General features: G+C 52.6%; 1 protein-coding gene across 1 annotated transcript in view; it reads right to left on the bottom strand.

The window, feature by feature from the left end:
- Apcdd1l (adenomatosis polyposis coli down-regulated 1-like) overlaps positions 1 to 17072 on the bottom strand; it is a gene marked incomplete in the record, with an annotated part of 44789 nt that overhangs the window by 2412 nt on the left and 25305 nt on the right. Inside the window, 3 exon segments of the mRNA XM_013518260.1 lie at positions 1 to 33; positions 4978 to 5530; positions 8185 to 8314. Of these exon segments, the coding sequence (XP_013373714.1) occupies positions 1 to 33; positions 4978 to 5530; positions 8185 to 8314 (716 nt within the window).

The raw sequence follows: 17072 nt of genomic DNA, 5'->3' as shown, positions 1-17072 counted from the left end.
GAGGGCGCAGGCGGGGCAGGGCCGCGCGTGGTGCTGCGGGCGAAACAGAGGAGGGTCACTGTCCCGGCCCCGGGGGAGGCGGCAGGGTGCAGCGTGGGAGGGACCCCCGGCTCCGCACCCAGGGACGAGCCCTGCCGTCTGGCATTCATCTCTCTCCTGCTCTCCTGGTCTCTACCCAGGACGGCCTTGTAGCTACCCTTGGATCTCAGCGAGCTGTCCTGCCCCCGGGGCCTTTGCACATGCAGTCCCTCCTGCCCCCAGGGCCTTTGCACATGCAGTCCCTCCTACAAGGACCGGCAGCTCCTTGTCCTCTGCCAGGTCTCTGATGAAAGACTCAGAACAGCCACAGAAGCAGCCTCCGGGGGTGTAGCTCCCCGGGCAGGCACTTCACTCCCTGCCACCCCCAGCCCCTCACTGCCTCTGGGCTCCCCACCTAGCACGGGCTCGGCTCACAGCAAGTACCAGCTTGTTTATGAGCCAATGGAAAGCGAATGGAAGTGAAGGTGGGCCTTGCGCCTCGGGATTCTGATGTTGCCTTCCTCCCACGCAGCCTGCTTGGTCCTGAAACTGGATCTTTAGAGTTAATCTTTCTCCTTGCTCATCCTTCACGCCCCTCACTCTTTGAGGCCATTCCTAAGAACTGTGCCGCTCAACTCGTCTCGAGCCTTCACGCGCCCTAGCCTAGCTGAGGAAGCCGAAATCCAGACGGCCCTGGGCCGGCCCAGGAGTCCCAGCTGGAAGTGGTCCAACGGAGCCCAGCGCAACCTGCTGTGAACTTGCCCGGGCCCCTCCCCCCATTTCTGTGCCAGGTCCTCGCAGCGGTTTGTGCTTCCCCTACAGGATGGAGGCTTTTCTTTTCTCTTTTGGAGTCCCTCCCTCCTGCTCTCCCTTCTTTCCAACTGGGGATTGAACCCAGCACCTCTACACTGAGCTAGATCCCCAGCCCTTTTGCTTTTTTATTTGGAAGCAAGGTCTCACCAAGACACTAAGCTGTCCAGGTTGGGCTCAAACTTGGGATCCTCCGGCCTCAGTCTCCCAGAATGCTGGGATGACGGGCGTGCGGCCCTGCTCCTGCTGAGAATGGGAGCTTTTATCGTTAGTTTGGGGTTGGAAGGTGAGCATTCTTTCCTCCACCCTTTTGGCAACGGAATGTGGCAATGAAGACTAGAGGTGGTCAGAATATTCAGGCCTTTGGAACCCTGTTTCCTGAAATGGTTTTAAGGAAATGGCTAAATTGTAGCTGAAACTGTAAGAACAGTGGCTCAAAGTTGTCCCTTCTGGCGTTCTTTATAACGGGGAAAACCAGCTCCACTTGAGATTGCAGGCACTGTTGCAGCCCTTGGTCACCCCAGGCCCTGACCTGGTTTTTCTCGTCTTTGGCCCTTTTTTAACCGGCTTTCCAGATTCTCCTGAGGTGGGTTTATAGTAAAACATCGTCAACAGGAAGCAGATGTTAAATCAGATTTCCTGGGAGTAGTCAGTCTGCATTTTGGAGTGAAAAACCTCAGCAGAGGCCAAAAAGGAACCAGTACTGACAATCTCCTGATTCTTTTTTCCTTTTTAAAGGGAGCTGAGTCCAGAGCATCATTCTAAACAATAAATGGCCCTAGAAGAACCACCTGTCAAAGCCGACCTGGGAATGAGCACAAGTCCCCTGCTTTTGCCATTCCTGGGGAAACTCAGGGTCCAAAGGGAAAGGGGGCATTTTGACAGCCCAGCTGTGAAATCAGCTCCGATCTCTATATTTTTATGCAAAAAAAGAGAAAAAAAAAAACCCTCAAAAGACCTGCACAGATTGTTATGCCAAAAGCAAGCAGCACTGGCCAGATTAGGAGGGAAATACTGGATGACAGGGATGGTTTCTCTCCCCTCCTTTCTTTTTTTGGATCGCCACATCTTAGAAGCTTTTATTATTCATTTCGATGATGAACCTACGCTTTCCTTGATCTGCATAGCACAGGAGACGGGGTCACTTTTGGTTTGGGGGATCTTTGATGCAGAGAGCTGAAAGGCATTTGAAATGTGCATATATGGCCGTGGAAGTGTCGGTGATGGAGAGGCAGGCTCGCCTATTAGCCTGGGTGTCGGTAATTGGGACGGGGCTGATAAGAGTGCACTGTAATTTAGGCTCCTTAACCCACATCCCGACCGTTGTCACACTAACGCGTATTGACAGCACATGATGCATGACATCACAGCAACTCCAGAGCCACCTTTCTCTGCTCAGGCGCACACAGGCGGAGATACCTGTGCAGAGGGAGACCGGGGGTATTAGTAGATAATTTGGGGGAAGAGATTTTTAGCACAGCAGAGACTGAGCCGCAAGCTTTTAAGGAGGAGAGAAGGGAGAGAAATGCATTTCCTCCTTGGGAACTCTTTTTGGGGGTGGGGGTGGAATACTGTGCTTCAAACCCAAAGATACCCTACCACTGAGCTATATCCCCAGCCTTTTTTTTTTCTTTCTTTTAAATTTTGAGATAAACTAAATTGCCTCAGCTGGCCTTGAATTTGTAATCCTCCTGCCTCAGCCTCCCAAGGAGCTGGGATTACATATTGGAAACTTTTGAAGGTGGTAGAGAAACAAGGCTCCCCTTGCCTTCGAACACCTCCCAGGCACCCTTCTGCAGAGGTCCAGAGTTGCACATGTTAATAAACGAGGCCCCCAGCCAGCCAAATTCACTCTTGTGTGGAAGCCAAACTCTCACTGGCTTAAGCCTGTTATATAAAGTTATTTCTCAAACAGAACATAACAGTTTCTAATTAACCCCCAGAGGTGACACCAGGCTCAGACGAGTTTGGTTGTGTGTTGGCTGATTGATTAGGATTCTCTATCCAGGCAATGAATGTGGGGATCAAATTGGTTTTAAATTAACTTCTAAAAATGTTCATGTTTACCATCTGGTTTGGGTCGTGGACAAGGCTTGGGTTCCGGAGAGCATAAGGTAACAACTAATTCGTTATTTGGGGATTTATCTGCAGTATTTCCTTCTCTGAAATTGTCTCCCACCTCGGGAGGGGGGTTGCTGAGCGGACATTTAATTTAATGTCTGGACATCTGGCACTGCTCACCGATGCACACGTTCCTATGTGTCTTGCTTCTCAATCACCTCGCGGGCCACAGCAGGGAGAGCAGGGACAGCAACTGGCAGCCCTGGCAGCCTTCTGCATTCCGAGCAGCTTCCCCTCCTAAGGAGGAGGCGAGGGCTGGCGATCAGCTCGCCACCAGTGCCTCCTTCTCTATGTACGTAGGGTGAACGCCACAGCAGCCCGGAACATTGGCGGCTGAAAGGGGGATAATTTCCAGGTCATTCCAAGAACCCCGAGGCTGATTTTTTGATTCGAAGAACCGTGGCATATCCCCCTCTGCTACGCAGACCCTGGGTTTTGGGGAGGGAGCGGGAGAGGAAGTGGGAGGCGGTTGGATTTGGGGACTGTCTCATCCCCAGTGGCCTACCGTGGGGCTAGGACAAGTGGCTGCTCCTGGAGGCGAGGCATGGCCCTGTCTGGCATAGACCCTTGAGTGTCTCAAGCACAGCAAGCACTTAATATGTGCGGAGGGGTCTGAGGGCTCAGCGGGCACTTCATGGGCTGGCTGCACGCATCCTTTCCTCTGTCCCTCTATTGATTTGCACTTTGAAAAAATATTCACTGGGTGCCTTGCACAGAAGTTGCTAAGCCAGAGCCCTCACCTCAGCTTCACGGCCATTACCCTTCACTAACTAGAGTTCAGCGTCTTCTAACTGAGAAGGTAGGCAGCACACCCCAGCAGCATCCGCAGACTCTGACAGTGTCGTCAGTGTCACACACAGGGAGCACTGTTGACACGCATCCCTGCTTGGACGTGAGGGTGAGAAAAGAATTCCTACTTGCAGTGTTTCTGTGTCACACGTTCGTGCTTAAGACCTCGGTAACTGCATTACTGTATCTTAATGGGATTGGTTTTCATTAAACCCAGTGTATCTTTATCTTACGCTTTTAAGAGCATTTTTCGGAAGGGAGGGAGGGTCTTTAGGCTTTGCCGATCTCCAGTGGGGCTTTCCAGGGATGAGAAGTTGCCCTCTCTGGCTTAGACACCAACAAGGTTGAGAATCCCACGCTTGTCCTACTATGTGCCGGGGCACGTTATGTATGTAAAGACAGCTTTCCTTCTGTCCGTTTGCTCACCAGGCCAAAAAGGGCTCCAAGATTTTCTCCAGATTAGGCCAGTGTGTCTGCAATGGCTTCCTTTACAATCTCGGGTCAAAGGCTTCGGCGAGGTTCGCTTTTAGAGCCTGTGGTGCTTCTCGCAGAGAGAGCTATTCCTGGCACCTCCTGGCCCAGAGGGCACCATAGATTGCCTGCCTGGGCGAGGTTAGAGATGCAGAGCCCCGTCCCCGCCCGGCCCTGCACTCTCTTGGAGGCCCCGTGCTGAGAGCGCGAGGCTCATACTGCTGCACACAACGCGATCGCAAGGAGGTGTGCATCGCGGGAAGACCACACTAGAGAGTGTGCCGCAGCCCCAGGACAGCCTGGAACAGGTGCTCTCTGCCTCGTCGATTCATTAATATTTGTTGGCCCTGAGCAGGAGCCAGACCCTGTGCCAGCTGGTGCCATAGCCCTGCCCTTGTAAAGGGTCGAGTGCCAGAGGGGACATTTGATTGGAGAACCACCAAAAGGGGAAAACTGCCCAAGACTTGTGCTCAGCAGAGGCAGAAATGGGTCCTGCAGGGCCACGGGGCCCACATCTGGGCCATAAAGGATGGAGGTGAGGGGAACAAACCCATGTTTCCTGCTGAGGCAGCACCAGGAACAAGAACAACAGCAGGGGCATCCTGTAAAGCCCCGGGGAGAGGCGTCTCAAGCAGGGGGAACGGCATGTGCAGGCCAGAGTAAAGGGCAGTGATGGGAGAAGGACAGACAGGACCCTCAGCAGGACAAAGTCATACAGGGCCCGCTGGGCTGGGCCCTAGAACTCCCCTCCCAGGGGCCCAGACTCACCAGGGCGCTCTGCAGCGGGAGCTGGTACCCCGTGGGCCGGTAGTGCTGCCTCTCTGCCCTGTCGGTGTGAATGTCTCCCAGGTAGAGCTCCTCGACCAGCTGGGGCACAGCCCGGGGCTGTGGCTGCAGGTGGCGTTGCACGCGGACCAGGCTGAGCTCGTGCATGCTGAAGCCCAGCGCCGCCATGCAGTCCCCCTGGGCCCGGGTGCTCGGCAGCTCGTACATTGCCCCAGGCAGCCAGGCTCTGGCCTGGGGCAGCCGCCCCACACAGTCCTGGTCCGCCCAAGTCTGGTTGACGCGCTTGGTGACATCAAGCAGGGCATGGCGGCTGTGGAAGACAATGCCCACTTTGTGCAGGTGGTAGTCAGCTTCTGTGGCACCCCGGGTGACCCAGGAGGCCCGGCGCAGGCGGACTTTGCCCTTGATGAGCAGTGAGTGGGTGGGCTCTTGGCAGGAGGGGTCCCCGTAGTAGAACTGGTAGGCGCGGAAGAGGCGATTGGGGTAGAAGGTGTAGGAGCGGGTGAGGAACTCTGGTCCTGGGCGCACTTCACAGCTGCCAGGGAGAAGAGACATGAGGTGGGGAGAGCAGTGAGCGCCAGCTCCGGAGCCCCATCGCCCAGCCTGCATTCCAGCTTCCTCTGAGCTCAGACCTGGATGCCCACAGTCTGTTGCCTTGGGTAAAGCGGGGGAGTCATCTGCACTGTTGGGGCTGGCCGGCTTCTATACAGTGCTTCGAGGCGTCCACAGTAATGCTCCTTCCATTCCATCCTCGGGCACTGGCCACCGTGGGGGCGGGGTGGGCATTGCACTGTGAGCTCAGGAGGCAGCGCCCTGGCTTTTTCCCCTGGATTCCGGAACCTGGCACAGAGCTACACACATTGGTCACTCCCTGTGTCCTTCCTAAGCGATAAAGGAATGAACGAAGCCCAGAGAGGGTTGCTAGCATCATCCCCCCTCTTCTTTGATATGCTAACTTGTCTGACCTGGGATCCATGCAGGGCTTTCTGGGAAGCTCTCTCTGCAAAGGGGTCGGATCATAAATACTTTTCATGCTGTGGGCCAGATGGTTTCTGTTGGAACCACTGAAGGCTGCAGCTGTAGAGCCAAAGCAGCCACAGATGACATGTCAATGAATGGGCCTGGCTGTGTGCCAATAAAACTTTATTTATAAAATCAGGTGGTGGGCAGGCGTTGCCCCCCAGGCTCTATTCTGCTGGTAATGCAAACAATTTCAGGGGAAGAGATAGGGAAGCTAAAGGACTCCTAAAGTCACAGTCATGCCCTGGGACCTCATATCAGGGCTCAGATGGGACAGATGGTAGATAAACCCCCACTCACAATTTTACCCTAACCAGGTCCCTCTACTCACGCTACTATTTTCCTGTTTTTTTTTTTTTTTTTTTTCCTAATGCCAAGGCTGCTGGAGCAGAGGGAATACGGTATCACAAAACAACAGTTCCCTTTTCTTTTCTTTCCATCTTGTGGCTAATGCTAAGGGGAAAGTCTGTGTTCAGAGTTTATGCATCTTTAACGCCAGTCTCTTTCTTTCTTTTTTTTTTTATTCCCAGAGAGAACAGACTTGGAGCCTTAGGTAGGCCATGAATCTAGAGAGACTCTAATTATGCTGTTTTGTTTCATTGAGTTTCTTTTTACAGTTACTTCTTATTTATGGCAAGTGGCTCTGTTCTCTGTATCCAGGGTGATATTATGCTTCCTTTAAAAATAATTATATTACAGTGTAGTCGGTGCAGTTTACTGTGTGCCAATTATACCTCAATAAAGCTGTAAAAATGAATGAAGATGTTTAAGTAAATAAAAGCAAGTTGGTTTAAAGAAAAATAGTGAGCAAATATCAGAACAGGTGGTGTTTAAAAGTAGGGAGGGGAAGCTGGGTGTGCTGATGCACGGTTGTAATCCCATCACTGTGGGAGGTTCAGACAGGAGGTTCACCAGTTCAAGCTCAGCCTGGGCACGTTAGCAACTAAGTGAGATCCTGTCTCAAAATAAAAAAATTAAAAAGGCCTGGGAATGTAGCTCGGTGCCAAGGCCCTGAGTTCAATCCTCAGTACTGCAAAAAAGGAGCGGGTTCCCCCACACTCCTGATTGCTTCTGGCAAGGCATAGAGAGAAGGGAGATTTGCCCAAGGCTGCAGCAGGTCACATTGGATACACTGGGGGTCTCAGGCCCTGGACCCGATTCTGCACTCCTCCCAGGAGGCAGCAGGCCTGTCTGGAGAGAATAGTGGGGAACTTTCTAGAAGGAATGTTCTGAAAGAAGCATCTTAAAAGAATTGCTCCAGGATGCTCTGACTCCGGGGTGAGAGCCACTGCCTGCATGCAGGACCCCCTCCTGGAACCAAGTGCCCGGGTCCCCCCTGGGCTGCGGAGGGGCGGGGGCTGCCTGCAGCTGCAGAGCCAGGAATGTATTCAAAGTGGCTCTGTGGGACACTCTCCCCGCAGTGCAGGCAGATGTTCGGCTGTGGGGTTTCTCCATGAGCTCAGGAGGTGCGCGGAGGACACCGAGAGTCCAGTCCTTGACCCCAGAACGCTCTGGCGGAGGAGGAGGAGGTCGGAAGGGAGCGAAGTGGAGGCGACCCCAGCTTCCCTCCTTTCCCACCAGCCCTGGCCGGGGGGGCTTCTCTGCTGGCTGCCGTGGGCTTTGTGCATGGTGAGGTGAGGGCCACTGGCCTCTGAGCCCATCAGGTTGAAAGTGAATCGGGCAGGGACACCCGGCCTTGTTCTGGCTGCCACTTTCCGCCTCAGGCCCATTGCCCCCACCATGTCCTTCACCCGGGTCTTCCCTGGCTCTCGGTGTGGTGGACTCATTTTAGTCTCCCAGCTGGAGGTCACCACTTCCAAGAAGCCAGCCCTGACCACCCCCTCTCTAGGTCATTTGCCATTACACCTTCAGTTTGATTTCCTTCATTTCAGAGTTTGGCATGTTCTGAAGTTTATAGTATTTATTTCTGGGGTTGTATATTTAGTGCATGTCCCTCTGCAGACCCCATGTGCCCTTGCTGTTCTATGGTCCCTGCTCCAGGTGCCATTTGGAGAGGGAGGGAAAGTGAGTGAAATCATGTTTCACAGCTCCCAAGCCCCTCAGGAACCGGGGAGATTGGGCCCACTTCACAGATGTGGTAACTGAGGCTCAGAGAGGGAAATGGTTCCCAACTTAGGAGCCCATCATCAAGGGTCCAGGGGATCTTACCCAGTGGAGATCCAGGGCCCATCGAGGCGCGGGGGCAAGACGGCAGTGACAGGCGTGCCCTCGGACACTGGCTGCTGGCAGCGGGGCTCCCAGCGCAAGCGGCTGCTCCCCATGGCCTCCGTGGTGCTAGCTGCAGACCAGACACATGGAGTCAGAGATCCCTGGGTACGCCCCACCTCACTGTTCCCATGAGCCACGGCCCCAGCTCGGTAGGTAGCAGGGCTCCCAGCCCAGCCCCCCTGGAAGGCAGCCGGCCCAGGTCCCGGGCGGGAGCCTTGGGTTGCTCAGCTCTGGGTGCCAGACTCCGAGGTGTGGAGTGGCTGCTGCAGCTGGGCCCCACTGGCAGTGCCCACGGCTCCTAGACAGGGACCACTCCGATCTGGGGACCCAGCTCCGCCCCAGAGCAGGCCGCTTCCTCAGGAACGGGCCTCGCTTGTCCGACCTGTGCCCGTCTGGCTGCTCACCCCCCTCCGCAGCCCTGCGCCGGCCCCGTGGGTCCCCCACCCTGCCTCCGTGAGACCCCGGCCAGTGCCTGGTGCGCAGCTGGCACTCTGCACGGGTGGTGAGTGAATGAGGGCACAGCCAATGCGCAGATACCCAGTGCCCAGGCAGGAGGCCCGCCGTGCAGGCCACACCGTCCTGGTCCCCGAGCCTGGGCAGAAGTGGGCGCGTCCAGGAAGGAAGTGGTCAGAGGCGGATGTGAGCGGCAGGGGTCGCGCATGGGGCTCTGGTCTTCCTGGGTGACCTTTAGATGTGCGTGGCCCTGGCCGTGGGGACAAGTCAAGCCAGAGAGCGGGACAGCTCGCCTCATCTAGGCGCTGCTCCGAGGGGAGCACCAAGATCTTCCGCTGCTGAAGAGCGGCGGTTCCCGCAGAAACCTCCCATGCTGACAGGATGGGTGGGACAGCCCAGGCGGCAGGATGCTGAGGGAGGCCTGTGCGGTGTCCAAACATGGCAGTGATGCCTGACACTCAGAGGCTTTCCGGCCTGGCCCTTTGACCGGGCCTGCAGCTGCAGTGGCTGGAGAGGGGCTGCGTCTTCAGGCTCTGGCTGGGGGTGACAGATGTGGCAAAGACTCCCCCAGCCAGGGCCTGGGGGTTGCGGGCGGGTGGAGAAGCACGTGCTCTGGCCCTCCCTCTCCTGGCGCCCACTCACACCTTCCTACATGGAGTTCGTGGGGAGCCGGGGGTCCCTACTGCCTCCTCAGAATGATCCGAGTGAACAGATCAACCCCAAACTCTCTACCTCAGTGTCCTCGCACAATGAGGTAGAGCCGATGCCTCAGTTTGCTGGTGGTTGGGATCGACGTCCAGCCTGCCTGGGGAGCTGGGAAGGCAGGAGAGACATGGATGACACCAGGGCAAGCTTTGCCTTGATGTGTAGCCCAGGCTGGCCTCAAACTCAGTGAGCCTCTTGCCTCTGCCTGGCGGATGCTGGGATTACGGCGTGCGCCACCGCGCCCGGCTTGCTCTATGCATTTTTGTGCATCGTGGCCTCTTCTGTCTGTAGCACCCCTGGAGCTGGTGTCAGCGTCATCTTCCTCCTCAGGCAGAGAAGGGTGGGGCTCAGCTCCACCCGGTTTGTGGCCCTCCAGTGTGACATAGCTAGGACTCAGGCCTAGGCTGCCAGAACCGGGCTGCTTGGGTTTCACCCCCGGGGATGATTTGGAGGGAGTAGGGGACTGATTCGGAGACCTAGACTGAAGGATGCTACCACCTGGCTGAGTTTTCCACGAGCAGATGAGCGAGGACCCCAAGGCAGCGCTGGGGCCCGTGGTGTTCTGGGCCAACTAACCTGCTGGTGTCAATGAGCCAAAGAAAGGAAGTGAACACAGACATCCGGCCAGGGCTGGGGTGTCCTGCACGCATGTGTTGTCACCCTAGCCTTGAAAGAGCCAAGCCGGGTCGTTCTGCGCAAACCCGCCGCAAGGCGGATGTCCGCAGGGACCTGAGCCAGGATGCGATCATGGGTGGGGTGCGCTAATCGCTGGCCCCGTCCCAGCGTCCTCTCCCAGAGTTGGAGAGACAGGCTCAGCATCGGTGCCGTGCAAGCTCTGGTGCCTCGGCAGCCAACTTCGTCGGAAGACACTGGGTCCCCTGGATTCAATTCTGCAGGTTAATTTGAACATCACCAGTGTCAATGAAATCTGTCCTGAAGTGTTGATTTGGAGAGCGGACAGAAGCAGAGCGAGAAGGGTCGGAAGGGGTCAGCCTTATTTGCCTTGTAGGAAAAATCAAGCTTACATTTTAGAGTGAAATAGCGAATGGGCCCTGAGAATTACATTCTCATTGTTTCCATCAAACTGGGTTTGGTGAGAAAATGTTTTCTGTTCAGAAGAAAACAAACCCTTTTCCTCCCGCGCCCCCTCCGAAGGCACTGAGGAGAGACGCTGGAAGGGCCGGCCTTTGCCTCTGTCGTGAATCCTGATACTGTGTTCTCCCTGACCGTGTTTTAGTTTATCTTGTTTTTCTGCGAGAAATTAGGGCTTAATTATGTCCGGAGACTGGGGTAGGGTTCAGCTCTCGTCTTCACCGCACACACAAACAGCCTCAGACACTGCTGGTGGAAACACCCCGGCTGAGCCCCGTGCCGCCTCTTGTCCGTTGGTGAACCTCAACTTCAAGGTTGCAAAAATAAACTCAGCCAATTATAAATAATTCCATGACATTTGCCCCACTGCTGCTTTGGGGGCAGGCTTTGATTTTCCTTCCTTGTTCTTCCTCCCATTCTCTCACCGCTCCCCCCTTAGAAAAGTCTTAACAAGATAAACAACTGGAGGCAGATGGTCCTGTGGCTGGGTTGTACAACTTTTTGCAGGGACCCGATAGACTCAGTTAAAATGCAGGGACCAAATTGATTTTTATCAACCATGGTTTTTTTAATTAACAGTGGTGTCCACTTACTGCCGTTCATTATTTACTGTTTACCCACTAATTAAAAATTATGCTGCTTCTGCACTCCTAAGAGCAGGGACATTTGAAATTAGATAGCATCGTTCAAATTACCTGCAGAATTAAATCTAGAGTGCCCAATTGCTCAGACCAGGCTCCCAGAGCTGAAAATGTGGTCTGCAACAGCCTGATGTGTTCTCATGAGTCAGAACACCAGGGACGGGCCACTTGGGCAAGAGCCATACAGAGATGGCCGGGGCCTTAAGAGGAACCGACACTCGCAGAGCCCCTACCAAGAGGAGGAAGGTTGTGTGCAGAGCCTCCCCACGACGCCCATGCCCACGAAGCACATGCCTGGCAGTCCTCCTGGCCGCGACCCCTGCAGAAGTCCCAGGGGAGGCAGTTCCCCAGCACAGGGATGCAGCCCTTCCTTGGCCTGGCCATTCCCAAAGACATCATGTACCGTGACGTGGCGTCTGCCCGGGCCCCCGCTGTGTAGATGAGGAGACTGAGGTTCGGAAGGGTGGAGGGACTTGGCTCCTGCCACCCCACAAGTGGTTGTTTCATAGGCAGTTTAAAAAACAGTGCAGTAACAAACACCTTCCCTCAATTCTGCACCTTAAGCCATTGTGCAGTATGCGATTCGTAGCATTTAGCACACTCACGGTATTGGGCAGCCGCCCCTCTACCCAGGGGCGACCATGTTCTCTCCTGCGCTCCTCCGCCAGGCCACGCCCCCCTCCCCTCTCCCACTCTGGCTGGCAATGCTGTCTGTGTTCTGTGTTCTGGCTCGGCGGACTCGCCCAGCTTGGGTAGGTCCCGCGAGTGGAATTCTATCACACGAGCCCCTCCCGTCCCCTTTGCACCGTGCCTCGGTGGATGTGGCTGTCCCTCTTCTGCAGATGACATAGCAGGCCTCCAGTGCTTCCCTCCCACATTCCCCATGCTCCAAGATGGCAAAAAGAGCACGCTGGGGCCCAAAGGGGAGGAGGGTGGAGAGGAGGGTCGTGTCTGTAACATAGCTGGAGCAGATGCAGAGAGATCTGCTCTTCGGTTACCTTCCTTCTGGGGGCAAAACAGCAGAAGGAAAGCACCATTTCCCTCCTCCCTCTTGGCTTGTTCTGATACAGCCGTGGTCCCAGCGGCGGGAAGGCGTGAGAAGGGCCCAGGTGCAGCAGTAGGCGCGGCCCGTCCCCGTGGTTCTGCCTGATTTTAAAGGGTGTTGGAGAACAGCTGTCGCGATCCTAGCACACTGGTGCATCCACAGCCCATTCTGCAGAGAACTGGACTTTCTAAAAAGGCAGTGCATCTGAGGTTGATTTTTACAAGGTTAATATTTAAGTAAGTAGCATTTAACGAGTAGATGTATAAGGGACCTGGGGATGCAGGGAATGTAGCTCAGTGCAAAGGCCCTGGGTTCAAAACCCCAGTATGGGACAAAAAAAAAAAAATCAGTGACCTCGTGGCTTTGCTGCTGTCCACCAGCTCCGGCCGTGATTATTTCTGTGCAGCCCTAGCGATGAGCCAGCCTCTCCGCGCACCTTCTCCCCTGCCTGTCCTGTTCTCCACAGCCTCCCCCAGGGGGCTCCCAGCACTGTTGCTCTGCTCCGTGACCCTCTCCCCGAGATAGTATCACCACATGCGGCAATCCTTTATCTGCTTTTGTTTGTCAACTTTTCATTGGAAATACTTTTAGACTTAACAAAATTGTCGCAAAAGCAGGTGAGTTCCAACATAGCCTTCACCCCGGTGCGGGTTCCCATCGCCTGCAGGCACCCAGCAAGGCTCAGAGTCAGGAAATGAACCTTAGAACACAGCCAGTCTGCAACTTCATCCAGCTGACCACTGTCCCCTTCACACCCCTTCCTGGGTCCCACACCACACTTAGCCGGTGTGTCTCCTTCAGTCTCAGACGCATCTCCGTCTCCTTCACGACCTTGGCACTTTTGAAGGGTCCTGGACAGTTATTTCACAGGATGTTCTTGAATCTGGGACTGGGTGATGTTTCCTCATGATTAAGTTCATCCTAGGTATTTTTGTGAAAATGCTGTAGAAACCATTTTGGCTTTTCAGCTGGCTTCTTGGTTCTTCAACTCAGGGGGCCCTGATGTCAGCTGACCCGTTCCTGGTGCTGTTGACTTTGATCACTGCTCAGTGGAAGGGTCTACCAGGAGTCTGCATTATCGGGTTTTTCTCTCTCTCTCTCTCTTTCTCTCTTTCTTTCTGTCTGTTTTTCTTCTCGAAGTACTGGGGATTGAACCCAGGGCCTTGTGAATGCTAGGCATGTGCTATACCTCTGAGTGACAGCCCTAGCCCCTATTTTTCTCTGTATAATTAGTTGTTTCATTATGAGGATACTTAGAGACAATGGGAACATCCAGCTTCTCATGATTTCCCACTGATTTTATTTATTTATTTGTTTATTTATTTATTTATTTATTTTTATCGACAGGGTCTCGCTATGCAGTTCAGGCTGGGCTTAAACTCACTATGTAGCCTCGGCTGGCCTAGAACTTTCAGCGATCCTCCTGCCTCAGCCTTACGAGTGCGGGAATTATAGGTGTGTGCCAACATGCCCGGCTCTCACTTATTTGAGCATCTATTGATGACAGCTGGTGATTCTTGCTTACAATTATTATTGCAATGTTTTCCAACTGGCCATTCTCTAGCCCTATCATTATTCATTCTTTCTTTCTCTCTTTCTCTCACTTTTTTTTTAAAGCTAGGGTCTCACTATGCAGTTCCGACTGGCTCTGAACCTGTGGCACAGCCCACTCTGGCCTCAAACTCATGATAACCCTCCTACATCAGTAGGCTGAGCGCTGGAATTGCGCATGTGCCACCAGGCCTGGCTTCTGATTTAGTAGCTGGAATTGTGCTGTAGGGAAGTGCTGTCCGTTTTCTCCCCAAATATTTACCTGTTATTTTTGTTACTGTGAACTCCTGGATAGTTATTTTCGTTGATAGGTTGCATGCCACTACGATCAATATTTTGGTTGCTTCGGTTGTCTTTGATAAGTCTATCGGGCATTTCTCCAGTCTGGCCTTGCCATTTTTATTTTTTTTGAGTGCCTCCTTATTTCCTGGGGCCAGATCTTCCAGGCTCACTTTGTGTGTGCTCAGCCCCAGCCCAGGAACAGGCCACTTATCCAAGGAGCTCTAGTTCTTTTTATTGGAGCATGGTGCCTAGAGACCAGAGTCCAGAGGCTGGGTGTGCTCACTGCCGGGGGGGTGTCACTCCCGCTTCCTCTCATTTTCCTCTAGCCGCATGGCATGGCCCCGTACAAGCAGAGTGGGAGCCATACACGGAAGCCTTCGGTGTAATTTTACTAGCACAGGATGTTTGCTTACAGCCACAGAACAGGACCTAACAGGAAGCTGGTGAAATTGGGGGCTGGGGATACAGCTCAGCAGCACAAGCACCTGCCCGGCAAGCACAAGGTCCTGAGTTCGATTCTCGGTGCCAAAAAAGAAACTGGTGAAATTAATTTTAACTAACATTTTACCTGAGTCTAGTACTGTATTTCAACATGTAATTCATATAAAAGCTCTTCGTGAGTTATGCGCCTTGCTTTTCTCCCATACCTCGTCTTCAGAATGGAGCGTGTGTTTCACACTCGCACCTTCGCTCAGTTGTCACCGGCCACATTTCAAGTGCGGGCGGTGGGGGGGGGGCGCGGGCGCGTGGGACAGAGCACAGGTCAGAAAAAGGGTTTGCAGTACTAGAAGTCTTCATGTTGGCCGGCCTGGCAAGACCCCCGAGTTCTCGTCGGGAAAGAGGGGAGACTTTCTAAGTGCGTCCCAGCCCAGCTTTGGCCCAAGTTAACTCCACCTTTTGCTCAGATTTATGCTCTGGGATCTAGAGGAAGATTTGCTTTAAAGAAAATACTAAAAAAAAAAAAAAAAAAAAAAATGTAAAAGTCTGAAACTCTCTGGTTTATTTCAAAACCCTCATTTTGCTGTAATTCGCCTAGAATGTTTGGAGTTGAAGGCTTATACATGACATTTAAAATCACAGTTTCGGCCACAGATCCGGCCCAGACAACGAGCGCCTGGATTAGAGGAGGCCGCTGTCTGATCATCCGGACTGGCTGCTGCGTGCCAGCCACCTGGCCCGCGAGCTCGAGCCCGGCTGCCGGCACGGCAGCCACTGTGGGGTTGCTCACAGTGAAAGGTGAGCTTTGCAATGAATCCACGTGCAGAAACATGCGGGGCTCCGACGAAACCCCCCAAGAAGGCTACGGGGTGATTGGCTGTGCCGGTGCCAGCCAATCATACAAATAAGCCAGCCAGTTCATAATTCTAAGGGGCCAAGGGCCTTCTGCTGGGGGTAGCTGGTCTGCAGACACGTGTCATGTCTGTCCTTAGGTCCTAATCTAGTCTCACCATCTGTTTAATCCAAGGGACTTACTTCAAAGAATCAACAACTGGGATCTCATCCTATTGAAAAGTTTTTGCACCTCTAAAGAAATCACCAGCAGAGTGAAAAGAAAACCCACAAGTTGGGAAAAAATTTTAGCCAACTGTCTGTCAGACAAAAGACTTCTATCTAGAACATAGAAAGAATTTTTAAAAATCAGCCTGCCCAAATTCAAAGACCCAACACAAAAATGGGCATCAGAGATGAATACACACTTCTCAGATAAAGATATACAAATGGCAAATAAATACATGAAAAAATGTTCACCATCATTAGTCATTCAAGAAATGCAAATTAAAACAACACTGAGATTCCATCTCACCCCAGAAAGAATGGCTGACATCAAGAAATCAACCAATACCAAATGCTGGTGAGCCTGTGCGGAAAAGGGAACCCTTCTCCACTGTTGGTGGGAGTGCAGACTTGTGCAACCACTGAGGAGATCAGTCTGGAGATTCCTCCAAATACTAGGATTAGAGGTCCCGTTCAGTCCAGCTGTTTCCTTTTTGGGTATTTCTCCAGAAGAACTAAAAACATCATACCACAGCAATATATGTGCACCCATGTTTATAGCAGCACAATTTGTAATAGCTAAATAGTGGAAGCAACCCAAATGCCCATCAACTGAGAAATGGATAAAAAAGATGTGGTATTTTTACATAGTGGAATATTACTTAGCTATAAAGAAAGATAAACTCAAGGCTTTTATATAAATGGATGCAACTAGAGACCATACTCATAAGTGAAATAAATCAGACCTGCATGTATAAATACTGTATTGTCTCACTAGTGTAAGAATCTGAAAGAGTAAGTAAAATCTAAAAGGTACATTGGATATTGTGAAAGGGAAAGAAACTTCTCAAAAAGAAAGAACAACTGGGATGAGGGAAAAGAGAAAAGAAAGAAAGAAGGGAAAAATATGTATATATGTATACACAGGATAGCTAAGACAATTGTACTACTGATTTTTATTGCTTTATTGAAAGGAACAGTTAATGTTTAATTGTTTGATCAGTCTTACAGGCCTATATTTGTTTAACTGAGTAACCAATTTAAAGATAACAATATGTAATACAACAACCATTGCTAATTTCCTATCACCTTGTCTGAAATTCTGTATTGCTTCTATTGTTTTGGTGTTGTTTCGTTTGTGTCTGTTTGTTAATGTGTTTTCATTCTTTTATCTTAAAAAAAAAAAAAAAATTCCAAGGGTCTTTGTGCTCAGGGCCTAGGCGGGCGGGGGAATTAGCAATCACGGGATCCTCAGAAGTGGTGTGCTCCAGAAATGTCCATTCCCCCCACTCTGGCAGTCCCAGACCTTTGGGAAGTGCCATCTTCTGAGAGCTGAAGGTTGCCCTGGGGAGCTCGTAAGGGCTCCGGCACCCGGAAGTCACCAACCTGAGAAGCAGCAGGTCTTCAGATGGGGAAATCGTGCTTCGAAAGCCCTTGAAGGAGACACAGTTTGGCTTGTCATTGTCCGCCCACTTCTTCACAAACAGTCCCAGGCTGGGCTGCACGAAGGCATGAGTGTAAAGGTGGCCGCCGGGAGAATGCAATTGCTCAGTGCCAAGACTGAA

Source organism: Chinchilla lanigera, unplaced genomic scaffold, assembly GCF_000276665.1.
Source record: "Chinchilla lanigera isolate Chin_1 unplaced genomic scaffold, ChiLan1.0 scaffold00044, whole genome shotgun sequence".
Lineage (NCBI taxonomy): Eukaryota > Metazoa > Chordata > Mammalia > Rodentia > Chinchillidae > Chinchilla > Chinchilla lanigera.
This window is presented reverse-complemented; position numbering and strand designations above follow the sequence as displayed.